A 12,923-nucleotide genomic window follows, 5' to 3' on the forward strand; every position below is an offset into this window, starting at 1 on the left:
TATAGGGGAGCTTAAAGCTCTAAATTTGGGGTGGTCATCTTCTACCTGTTCACCAACATGGTATCTGTACTCTCAAATAAATGCACTTTTAAATGTTCTATAGCAGAGGTAGGAAACTATGGCCCTTTATGACTTGTGGACTTCAACTCCCAGCATTCCTAAGCTGGCTCAGGAATTCTGGGAGTTGAAGTCCATAAGGGCCATAGTTCCCCTCCCCTATAGTCATTTGGTCTAAGGATAATTTTAAGCAGATGGCAAATATATTCTTGGTATGTTAAATTTTGGACATTAGAAGAATCAGAAAGATTGAGGTTCTCAATAAGAAAATTTCAGAAGTTCAGCTATTCAGTAAGACATTATTCTCTTCTGGAGCAACATTTAACATAAGCAGGAAAGAATCACATTGCATGACTGTAACACCAGATTATTATGCAACAGTTAAATTTAAATAAAATTAACATGAGCCTATTAGCATGCAGCTTTTGCAATTCGTAAAAAAACCCTATGAGTAACAACTATATCCGGTTAAATAGACTCTAGAGGGAGAGGAGTATAACTAATCAGACCAGAAAGATTTGCTTAAGGGATGTTTCTTCTGGGAGTTTATTAGTCTTCTGTGTTACTATTTTAAACAAACTTTTATTTGGTTCTGAATATTTGAATGGTCCCCTGATACAAGCCTAAGTTTTTTTATTGGTAAGTATTTTCTTTTGAGATCTATCTAACCTGATTAAAACTTTTGGTTTTCCTTGTTAAATACTATGCCACTGTATCTACCTTTGTCTTCAGTAAAGGTGATCTGCCTAATGTCTTCTTCTGTTATGTGACTCCTGTTAAATTAAGAAAAGTTCCAAATTCATCTGCTTTGATCTCAGGGAAAGGAAACTAAGTTATAATGGAAATCTGTTGTGCTGATTTTTCACAGTCTATGTAAGGGAGAACAGCATAGCTGGAAAGTCTCCACTTTCCATGTTTTATCAGGTTTTAAAGCTATTTAAAATTGTTTCCAATCAATAGGACTTGTGGTTCTGGAAGGAAATAAATTATGCTTTTTTAACATCTCATTTTGCCTCCTCACACAAAGATAAATTTTCAAGGCTTCCAGCAAAAAATCAAAGGCAGTGGCCAGATTCATCTGCCACATTTATTTACTTTTGGTTTAGTGTGTTGTGTGTGAACCCAGCCATTGTAACATATAAATCATGGCTAATGTGTTGTAGCATATTTACTGGGTCTAAATCTAGCTAACTTGAATGTTATTCAGTATATCGTATTTAAGTAAAGAATCTCTCACTGTGACCCATGATTAAGCAAACTGTTGTTTATTAAATTACAAACCCAGCCAATCAAAGCCAAAAGTGGTATAAAGCTGCAAGGTAGATGAGACTCAAATCTTTAGGACAGTGGTTCTCAACCTTCCCAATGCCGCAACCCTATAATACAGTTCCTCGTGTTGTGGTGACCCCCAACAATAAAATTGGTGTCTCGGTTACTAAGACCAAGGGGGTCCCGACCCACAGGTTGAGAACCACTGCTTTAGAAGGTAGTAACCATTTCAAAGCAAAAGTGAAGGCGGCATTCTAGCATCCTTTGCATCAGATATCAGCTAATTTGATCCCTGTTCTGACACAGCATCTCCCATAAAACCTATGGTTTATCTCATTTCTGTTTCCTTATTATATATTTTCTGGTCAACCAAATTGGGTTAAAGCCAAATCAATTAAATTAAACTGACACAATAAGAGGAAAAAAGTAGGAAAAAAATTATTGGATTTTTGTGGGTGTGTGTGGGCGTGTGTGGGTGCGCCTTTCAGTCACTGTAGACAAGTCTTTGCAGTTTTCTTGGCAAGATTGTATGGAAGTGATTTGCCCTTGACCTTCTTCCCAGGGTAGAATGAGAATGTCTGGTCCAAAGTCACCTAGATAGCTTTGTCTAAGATAGGACTAGAACTCATAGTCTCCTGGTGAGAATACCCCTGTGCCCCGGAAATAAATAGATCAGTAGCTGATAAAGCATTTTGTAGCCTTCGGATCCTGATATGTAAGTAATCAAATTAAGCAACTTGTTACCTACAAGGGGCTGGCAATAGCACTCAGCTCTCTCAATTAGCTGCCAAGGAGTAAACGGGCAGCTGAGTGACCAGTCTAGGGCAGTGATGGTGAACATTTTCGGCACTGAAAAGGAAGCGCACATGCGCACAATGGTCGGGCCCATGACCCGGAAGGGGGCCTGCCCCTTAAAAGAAATAGAATTTCAAAGAGAAAATTATAAATATTGGACAAGGAACATAAAAATAGACAACCCAAAATTTGAAAGGATTGTATGTACATCTTCTCTCAAGGAAACTATAAAAAATAAAAAAATATTTATTCAATATTTTTACTTGGAAAAGTATTTGATCATTTGTAATGCATTACAAAAAGTTTGTTAATATTTCATACAATTAGTGGCCTACTTTGATACTTAGTTTTTAATGCTAGTTGTGTCAATTTTTCAGACAAAGTTTTCCCACATTTTTAAATATCACTGGTCCAGAAATATACTGTGTGCATCTCTCTTTCCTTGCAACACAAATTTAGCAGTTATCAGCAAATTTAAGTCAATTTATTATGTTGCATCAATGTCTTAAGAAAAGGGTCAGTAAATCAACAGCAGGAACTATTACGTCGCTTATCCTAAAGATAGATTAATCATTTTAAAAATAATTATCATTTTTAAAATGTGGCCAGATTTATTATTTAAAAGATGATTAATCATTTTTAAAGAGTTATCACTTTTAAAGTGTGGACAGATTATTTTTAAAAAGTGATTCCTGATTTGCCATATGCTAGTTGTGCTAGAGACCTTTGGAAAACAATATTTCGCTTCAGCCAGATGTAGTGAATAATATTATATGAAACGGATGAATGTATTAATCTAGGTATTCAGGCTTGCTCACTTATGGCTGTTTTGCTACGCTTGCTTGCTATCGGCTGCCATAGGAACGGGGGGGGGACATGGTAGTGGGGAAGGGAATGATATTGTACTGGAAGAGTCTTGTCCTCACCATCTTCTGCGCATGCTGGTGGCTGATGTTTGAATTTGGTCAAGGCCAACCATTTCGCATACCAACTTGATGAGGCTATTTGAAGATGCGCCCCACATGACATCTTAGGGAGTTGCATATTGGACACTGGTTGGGGAATTGTGGGGAGGGTGCTGGGTAAACGTTTGATATGTATATGTTTCCGCCTCTCTGGCTCAGATCTTGCTTTCCTTTTTTGCTGCTTTCACTTCATAACTAGTAAACGTACTTTATCTCTATTAAAATGGAGTTGAGGTTTTTCTTTCTTGGATATTGAAGGAGGCATGCCTGACATTAAGCAAGATCTCACTTCGCACCCTTCCCGGAGTTACAAACTTCAGTGCGGGGAGCAACCAAATGTCTAACCTCTGCAACAAGCAGGAGAAGAGAATGGCAAGGGTCACAACCAGCCAAAAACCAGAGGATGACTGGCAGGCAGCTGAAAGAGAGGATCTCATGATGACCCATGCTTTACACCTTCTTCAGGAGGCTTGGGAACGATGGTGCGTCTGTGTAAGTCTCATTGAAAGGGAGAGTGGATTAGCCAAGCAGGCGGAGGGGGGAGCAGAAGACCTGGTTAGCCCTGAAACGTCCCTGGGACCAGCTACCAGAGATGAGCAAGAGGGAGGGGCCACAGCAGCAGCAGTATGAGCTCCCCCAAGAAGGGGGGGGAAACCCCAAAGGCACCAAATGCCTCAGATTCCTCCACTTGGAGTGAACTATGGAGAAGATCCCAAAGAACTGGGGTTCTTTTTACTGCAAGTTTGGGATTACATGCAAGAGTATGGGGAAGTTTTCTCATTGGAAGTTGCCAAAGTGAGAAGTGTTGCTATGGCTTTGGGAGGCAAAGCGGCTGCCTGGGTGATAGCCTTGCATAATGATGATTCCCCCCTGCTGAGGGATTACAAGGGGTTTGTGACTGCCCTGAGGAAACATTTTGATGACTCTCTCCTAAATCAAAAGGTGAAAAGCAGGATGATACCCTTAACCTAGGAGGGGAGGCCTGAGATTGAGTACACACAGGAGTTCTGTGAGCTGTTTGTGCATATGCAGGGGAGGTCTGAGGAGGCACCAAAAGCAGAAAAGGAGGGGCATTGGGAGCCAGGTTGCTACGCTAGACACGGCCCACAACTGACCCCAGCTGGTGGGGAGGAACCTGGCTGGTGGCTAGGGAGATGCTGTGACATTGCCCTGGAAGGTGTGGGAGATGCTGATGTCCTTCCTCCAGGTCAGGAGGAGAAGGAAACCCTCCTCTTTCACGGGAGAAAGTGAAAATGATTCAGATGATGACCACTCGGTGAGTCCCCAATCAGGCCCCATGACCATCCCAGTAGAATTAAAAGTGCCATCAACTGGAGCCCAGGCAAGATGCTGGCCCTTTTAGACTATGGATGCACTGTGTTATCAGCCCAGATGCAGTGGAGAAAATGGGTTTAAGACTGAGCACTTTGAAAGTACCCATTGCCTTTTGCCAGTTGGATGGGTCAATCACTGCGGGTGCCCCTGCCCATTTTGTAACTGAACCAAAAGAAATGTGGATGGGGGATCATCAAGAAACCTTGAGTTTCATCGTGGCACCTGGAATGGATCGGCCCCTCATACTGAGATTACCGTGGCTATGGAAATGGAACCCTTATGTGAACTGGAGGAAAGGGTGTTTGCGCATTTGTTCTGCTAAACCCCCTGAGGGGAAGGGGAGAATGTCCCACATAGCCAATGCCGAAACGAACCTAGCTGCCGCAGTGCAGGAAAAGATTAAAGGAGAAGAGAAAATCCCCAAAGAATATTGGGACCTCAAGGAGGTTTTCAGTGAAAGGGCCTCCGACAAACTACCCCCCCACCGCGCCACTGATTGCAGCATTGAAATCATCCCAGGGGAGACACTTCCTAAGCCCCAGATATACTCGATGACCCCATGTGAAATGGAGGAATTACGAAAGTTCATTGACAAAAACTTAAAAAGGGGTTTCATACAACCTGCTAGGCCATGAGTGGCCACACCTGTATTGTTCAGATAAAAGAAAGATGGCTCCTTTCGTTTATGCGTTAATTACAAAAACCTTAATGGGATTTGTGTGGAAAATGTATACCTCCAGCCACTCATGAAGGATATGTTGGCTCACTTGGGGAAAGGGAAGATTTTCATGAAGTTGGACCTAATGAAGGCGTACTACAGAGTCAGAATCAAAGAGGGAGATGAGTGGAAAACTGCTTTCAACTGCCCTTTGGGATACTTCCAATTCAGAGTACTCCCATTTGGATTGCAGGGGGCGCCAGCAGTTTTCATGCAATTAATAAATGAAGTTTTGTATGAGCACCTGTACAAGGGTGCGTTAGTCTATCTTGATGACATCCTTATCTACACGGAAACACGCAATGAACACATGACTTTGGTGCCCTCAGTCCTCAAAAAATTCTGGGCTGCTGAACTTTACGCAAAATTACGCACATCTAAATGTGAATTTCATCAGGAGAAGATTGATTACCTAGGATACCGCATCTCCCATAAAGGCATCGAGATGGACCCAGCAAAAGTCCAGGCTGTCATTGATTGGGCACCTCCGTGCACCCGCAAGCAATTGCAAAGTTTTTTGGGATTTGCAAATTTTTATCGTCAATTTATTCCCTTGTTCGCTAGCATTGCACTGCCCATTACAAATCTCCTAAAATCAAAGGGAGAAACCAAACCTAGGCCGGACAAGCCTTTGAACTGGAATATGGAGTGTCAAGCTGTTTTTGAGAAATTAAAACGGCTCTTTGCAGCAGAACCAGTTTTGAAACACCCTGATATGTATGCGCCATTCGTGGTACAAGCTGATGCCAGTGATGTGGTGGTAGGGGCAGTATTACTTCAAATAAACATCGATGGTAAATTGCAACCGTGTGCTTACACTTCACGTAAGCTTACAGAGACAGAAAGGAGATGGGCCATAAGGGAAAAGGAAGCTTTTGCTGTCAGATGGGCTTTGATGACCTGGCGACACTTCCTAGAGGGAGCGAAACACCATTTTGAAGTATGGACTGATCATAAAAATTTAGAAGAGTCGAAGACCCCATGTAAGCTGTCACCTAAACAAGTGCATTGGGCACAACACTTCAACCGTTTCAATTTTACCTTCAAATACATCCCCGGAGGAAGGGAGGGAGAAAAATAGAATAGAATTCTTTATTGGCCAAGTGTGATTGGACACACAACGAATTTGTCTTTGGTGCATATGCTCTCATGTACATAAAAGGACAAGATATATTCATTAAGAATCACAAGGTACAACACCTAATAATAGTTATAGGGTACAAATAAGCAATCAGGAAACAATATCAGTATAAATCGTAAGGATACAAGCAACACAGTTACAGTCCTGTAGTCATAAGTGGGAGGAGATGGGTGATAGGAACTATGAGAACACTAATAGTAATAGTAATGCAGCCTTAGTGAATGGTTTCCCTCAGTGGTGAGGGAATTATTTGTTTAGCAGTGTGATGGCATTCGGGAAAAAACTGTTCTTGTGTCTAGTTGTCTTGGTGTGCAGTGCTCTATAGCGTCGTTTGAGGGTAGGAGTTGAAACAAGAAAGAAAGATTATGGGCTGAAAAGTCGAAAAAACTCCAAAGTCTAAGGCATAAGGTAACAATGCCAGTAACACTGTATAGATAGGTCATCCAGAACCATCTTCAGCTTAAGGCAATCCTTATTTTAGTGCATTGGAGACAGTGGTATTGTTGGCAGATAGCAGTGGTGGGATATGAACAGTATGCCCTGGTATGGGTGTACCGGTGCCTGCTGGGAGCACCATGTACCATTCTGGTACGGTGCTCCGGAGGGTCCGCCCGCCTGCTCTCCTTATCACTATTTGAGCCGATCGGGGCTTTTGCACACATACATGGAGCGTACGCCGCCTGCATAATGCTCCGCTAAGCAGCTGGAGTGTCACAGGCAGTAAGTATGCATTCGCGTGCTGTTGTGTGTGCTGCGTGCATTCATGTGGTGGACGTTGGGCCCCATTGCAGCATACCGGTTGCAACGGGATCTGGAACGCACCACTGGTAGATAGCTTCTTTGAAAGAACTGATGCTCATTGGTACAGTGCATGCACTGCAATCCAGATCCCACTATTGGTATCTTCAGCAGGTTAAAAGAACCACTTTGGGTATTTCCCCAGTAGTGGTATAAAGAATCTTCTAGAATTAAACCGACCCTAAATAAGAAAAACAGGGGAAGATTTCAGATTGCACCACTAATGATTGCTACAAGACACCTTAAGACACTTATGGCAAAATAGCCTCTGAGACAGAAATTTTTCACTTCAGACTATACCGTATTTTTCAGAGTATGAGATGCAAATTTTTTTTAAAGGTTTTGCACTCGGCGGACCTCCCAAAACGGCCCATTTTTCATGGAAACGGGCCCATTTTTTGTCAAAGAAGGGCATGCGTAGCCTTTAGGAGGCTTATAGAATGCTCCTGGTGGCTGGGGGCCGATAATGAGCAAAAAATGGCCTGTTTTTTGCTCATTTTTGCCCTCCCCAGCCCCCATGAGCACTCTGGAAGCCTTCTAAAAGCTATGCATGGCCATTTTTGCAAAAGGGGCAGGGTTTTGGGTGGTCAAAAATGCTGTATTCAATGTATAAGATGCCCCCACATTTTCACCCTCTTTTTTTGGGGGGGGGAAGGTGCGTCTTATACTCCAAAAAATACTGTATCTCTGTTAGCACCATGATGGAGCCAACAGATTATTGTCTATGTAATCAGACCTCTTGAGACTCCATCTTTCTTTTCTTTTCTTTTCTTTTCTTTTCTTTTCTTTTCTTTCTTTCTTTCTTTCTTTCTTTCTTTCTTTCTTCATCCCACTTTTATTATTTTTATAAATGATTATCAGTATAAATGTGAAGAGAAATTGCCTTGTGTGTTTAATTGTGTGCTTGTCCTCAGTTCTGAATTATAACTGGTGAACAACGGCAGGGGATTTCAGCCTTTCCTTTCGTTCCTGTAATTGGTCTGTTAAGGTCTGTCCTTTCAGCTGAATCCCACTATAGAAGACTTGAATCCCAGCACATCTGAAGAATGTCAAGTTCGCAATGGCTGTTCCAACTGATTTCTGATACTGTATGATAGTCCCTCACGCAGGAGTAGAGAGAAAGCTACTAAAAAATTAATCAAATGTGTTAGAAATGTTTTAAAAGATAAAAATGGTCCCAGCTTGTTACAAATCTGCTTCTGGTTCTTTCCTTAGGAATTAGCATCTTTCTGCACCCTGGAAAGGTGCCTAAGATCTAGACTTAAATTGGGGTGAAATTTTTTTTTTTTACTATCGGTTCTGTGGGCGTGGCTTGGTGGGTGTGGCAGGAGAAGGATACTGCAAAATCCCCATTCCCTTCCCACTCCTGGGGGAAGGATATTGCAAAATCTCCATTCCCACCCCACTCTGGGGCCAGCCAGAGGTGGTATTTGCCAGTTCTCCAAACTCCTCAAAATTTCCGCTACCGGTTCTCCAGAACCTGCTGAATTTCACCCCTGCCTAAAATCCTCTGGTCAAAGGTGAGCATTGACACTATTAAGTAAGACCTGGCTCTGAAAATTTGTTTTTTTTTCTTAATCAGGAACAACTGCCTTCAAAGAACAGAAAAGAAGCGAGTAGATCCAAGCTAACTATAACTGAAAACTTTTTTTTTTAAAGGCCACCATTTCTCTTGACAGAAAGGTGAAAGTGTAACAATTGTTTTCTTTTCAATCTCAATCCATAGTCACTTCCATGTGGCCTGCGTCAGAGATCAAGTGTTGGGACTCATAGTTAGGAATCAGGTGGCCTGGAACAACATATCTCCCAACATCTATAATTTGGTTGTGACTTGCTGCACCCCACCCACCGCACCCCATATTTGCTCTATGATTGATACTCTGACACAGAAAGATACACACCCACATCTTATAGCTCCAACAAGGATTATTCACTAGCTCTTTTATATGTCTTTCATATATAGCGTTTAAGAGTTTGCCTTTAAACAGCAAAGCCAATAGATTTTTCCCATAACGTAAGAGAATTTACACAATAACATTACTGGTTAATTTGGTTATTCAGCTATTGCAGATTTTCTTTCAGAAGTTTTTGCTTCATGATCACAGTTTTTCGCTTGAAAACACTGCACCTCTATAATTAAATAGATTCACACACAACTTATTTTGCACAATAAATATTCCATGTCACTTGGTAGGATGAAAACAGATCATTTGAAAACAAAAATCTAATGCATTAGTTATGGATAATCTCATGAACCGAGTTCTTTGGTGGGACTGTCCGAAGGATGTCTAAAAGCATTTTCAGTTCAGACCTGCTCAAACAATTCTAATACATTTGTACTCAGTATAAACTTTCCTGATTTAATTGGATCTTGTTCCCAGATAAGCAGGACTGTAGTCTTCATTTGATAGCCCATTGGTTTTCTCCTTACAAAAGCAATTATACAGGTAGTCCTCAACTTACAACCACAATTGAGCCCAACGTTTTTGTTGCTAAGTGAAATATTTAAGTGAATTTTGCCCCATTTTATGACTTTTCATGCCACAGTTATGAAGTGAATCACTGCAGTTGTTAAATTAGTAATACGGTTGTTAAGTGAGCCTGACTCCCCCATTGACTTTGCTTGTCAGAAGGTCTCAAAAGGGATCACATGAGCCTGGGACATTGCAACCGTTATAAATATGAGTCAATTGTCAAGCATCTGAATTTTGGCCATGGGACTATGGGGCTATTGCAATGGTCGTAAGTGTGAAAAAGGTCATAACTCACTTTTTTCAGTGCCATTGTAACTTTGAATGGTCATTAAATAAACTGTTATAAGTCAAGGGCTTTCAGTATAAGAAAAAAGAAGTCAAAATAGTCTTAAATCCTTAACATAAGGGGACATGCAATCCAAATCCCTAATCAATATTTCAGAATAGCTTCATGTAGCACTAAAGAACAGAAGAGAATTCTTGGCCTTAAAAAAAAAATCAAATGCAAGATTATTGTCCTGTGTTGCTGTTAATGGGAATGAAAAAGAACGGAAGGACTTAAGTTATTTTGTAAACTCTCTTTCTCTTTTTATAGCACAACAATGGATACTTCAGATTCTGTAGCTTCATCTCAAAAACCAAAACAGAAAGGTAACACAAGCAGTGCAGAATTATTAGAAACTGGTTTGGGAACAAATAGAACTGTTTGTTTTTTTAATTAACTCTCCACCGGTGCAATTACACACATTCCTTAAATATTCGTACAAAGATAGGCAGGCCAGATAGTAGGCAGACTTTATATACCGAGTTTTGCTAAAATGAACACTTCCAAAAAGCACACACCCATTTAGTTTCTTGCATTATCTTTTGCAGAAGCATTTGGAAGGGAAGGCTATTTTAAACTATAGTTTGAGTCGGGTTGCTGTGATAATAGCTGGACAGCCCACTGGAAGTCTAGATTTAGATATTCCTGATTTGGGTGTAAATATTTGGATGTAAATCACTCTCTGGACAGGTCAACTTTTAAATGAATGAAATAGTGACAGGAAAAATTACTTTTGTGTTTAGGGATGTCAGCAGTATTACAAATCTGCAGGTACAATCTAAGTATAAGCAAGTTCAGTCATGCGTGGATTTTGCACAGTAAATGTGTGAAAGCAATGGCTGTGTTTCCTGTAGTTTTATTACATTGATGTCCATTTTTGTAGATTCTAAAAATTACAGAGTGGCTTTTGATTTTTGTAGTCAATTTTTTTTGGGGGGAGTACAGCCTAAGGCCCAAAGCCTTGAGTCCAATACCCAGAACCCTTCCAAAAGTATAATTTCAATGTAACAAAGGAAGACAATGGTAAAGTACATTCACATCAGAGGTGGGTTCCTACCGGTTCAGACTGGCTTCGCTGAGTAGGTAGTAACTTGGCCGGCCACATCCCTGAACAAGATGGCGGCACCATAGACTCCACCATCTTGTTTTTTGCTTCTGTGCATCTGCAGAAGCCATTTTTTTTACTACTGCGCATGCGCGCGTAGTGTGCATCAAGAGTATATGTGCGTAAAGCAAGCATGCGAAACGCTTCCCTGAGCAAACCAGTAATAACAGAAGCGGGAACCCACCCCCAATTCATATGAATTGCATTTCCTTATTAACATTATAAAATTGCCTTCTTCATCTATGGTCTGAGGAAGGTTGTGCACCCATTGCTTAAGGATATCCTATGTCAGTGATGGCGAACCTATGGCACGCGTGCCACAGGTGGCACGCGGACCCATTTGTCAGGGCACATGAGGCACTGACCTGTCAGCTGGCCAGCGTGCATGCGTGCGCTGGCCAGCTGAGTTCACCCTTTTTTAAAGCCATTTTTCACCCTCCCCAGGCTCCAGAGGCTCCAGTGGGCGAAAAGAGGCCCCTCCCCCCGCGGAGGCCCTCATGAGCTTCACCGAAGCCTCCGGAGTGCAAAAAAACCATCCCTATGGGCAAACCGGAAGTTCAGGAATGGACTTCCTGTTTGCTTGGAGGGTCATTTTGACTGCTCCGGAGGCTTCAGGGAAGCATCCTGAAGGTCCCTGAAGCCTTCAGAGAGCTTTGGGGGGGGGCTGTTTTCGCCCTCCCCATGTTCCTATAAAGCCTCTGGAGCCTGAGGAGGGCGAAAAAAGCATGAAAAAATGGGGGGTTGGCACCTGTAGTGCGTGAATGTGCACTGGGGGGGGTCGCACATTGCATTATGGGTGTGGCACGCCTGCACACAACCCTGCGCTCCACCCACTTACGGCACGCGAGCCAAAAAAGGTTCGCCATCGCTGTCCTATGTCATTCAAAGTGTAAAATCCTGGAAAAAAATAGTCAACCTTAGCAAGAAATCAGACCAATGTTAACATTTGGTTAAGCCTGTTGCTAGCAGCTGTTGCAGGTATGTAAAACCACACACCTTGCTTTATGATAAGTAAATTCTTAAATATATATTTTTTTTCCTTTCATCATTTCAAAGGCAGGAAACCAAAACAGAATAAAAAAGCAGAAATGCAAGAAGAAAATGAGGATGCAAGTTCTTTGGGGGAGTTAACAGAGAGTCCACAACAAGGTAAAATACAGAATAACCATGATGGAAGGGACCTTAGAGATCTTTTAGCCTAACCCCTTGCTCAGGCAGGAGACTTCAGGCAGGATACCAGTGATGGCTAACCTTTTTGTCACTCCATGCCAAAGGCGCGCACATGTACCCATAATCCAATGTATGCGCAACTCCCCATGTGTGCCCCCATGCATGCATGTGTGACCCCTCTGCACTCCCTCCACTCCCCATACATGTGCACACAACCCCCCCATGCATGGCAGAGACCCCAAAACCAGCTGGCCGATGGGAGGCATGCACATGCACAGTGGAGCTCAGCTGGGGCAATGGCTTGTGTGCCTGCAGAGAAGGCTCTGTGTGCTACCTGTGGCACATATGCCATCGGTTCGCCATTATGGCCTTATACTGTTCCAGAAAAATGTCTGTCCAGTCTCCTCTTAAAAACCTCCAGCGATAAAATTTAACTGCTCCATTTGTTTACCAGGAGCGAGGCCTCAGGGAGTTAATGGGCATTCTTAGCTCACAGATTTCAGAGCATGTTTTGGAGGGTGGGGGAGATACAAGGGAATAGACTCATTCAAACTCATGTTCAACTCTCTTTCTGCCTTTCCCAGAGGACAGGGTTGTTCGAGGGCAGAGAAAAGTGACACAAACTTCCTTCCTCATCGTATCAAATCAACAAACAGCTCCTTGCAGTTGGAACACAGCAATTTTTCAGTAGTATCATTTGGAGTCTAAGTTTAAGTCTAAGTTAAAATTTAAATTTAAATTAAGTTTAAATTCCTTCCACTCCATATCAAA

At 42.1% G+C, this 12,923-nt stretch overlaps 1 protein-coding gene across 3 annotated transcripts in view; it reads left to right on the forward strand.

The window, feature by feature from the left end:
* Nucleotides 1-475: 475 nt before the first annotated feature.
* Nucleotides 476-12,923, forward strand: part of TMEM40 (transmembrane protein 40) — a 34,555-nt gene continuing 22,107 nt past the window's right edge. Inside the window, exons 1-3 of one of the 3 annotated variants that reach the window (XM_081957703.1) lie at nucleotides 476-696; nucleotides 10,148-10,203; nucleotides 12,039-12,131. In XM_081957703.1, the coding sequence (XP_081813829.1) occupies nucleotides 10,155-10,203; nucleotides 12,039-12,131 (142 nt within the window). In that variant the 5' untranslated portion in view covers nucleotides 476-696; nucleotides 10,148-10,154. Of the gene's footprint in view, nucleotides 697-8,666; nucleotides 8,762-10,125; nucleotides 10,204-12,038; nucleotides 12,132-12,923 lie in introns of those variants that run through there. The other 2 variants (XM_081957702.1, XM_081957701.1) reach the window with 2 other exon arrangements.

Source organism: Natrix helvetica (genome assembly GCF_964273705.1).
Source record: "Natrix helvetica genome assembly, chromosome: 1".
Taxonomy (NCBI): domain Eukaryota; kingdom Metazoa; phylum Chordata; class Lepidosauria; order Squamata; family Natricidae; genus Natrix; species Natrix helvetica.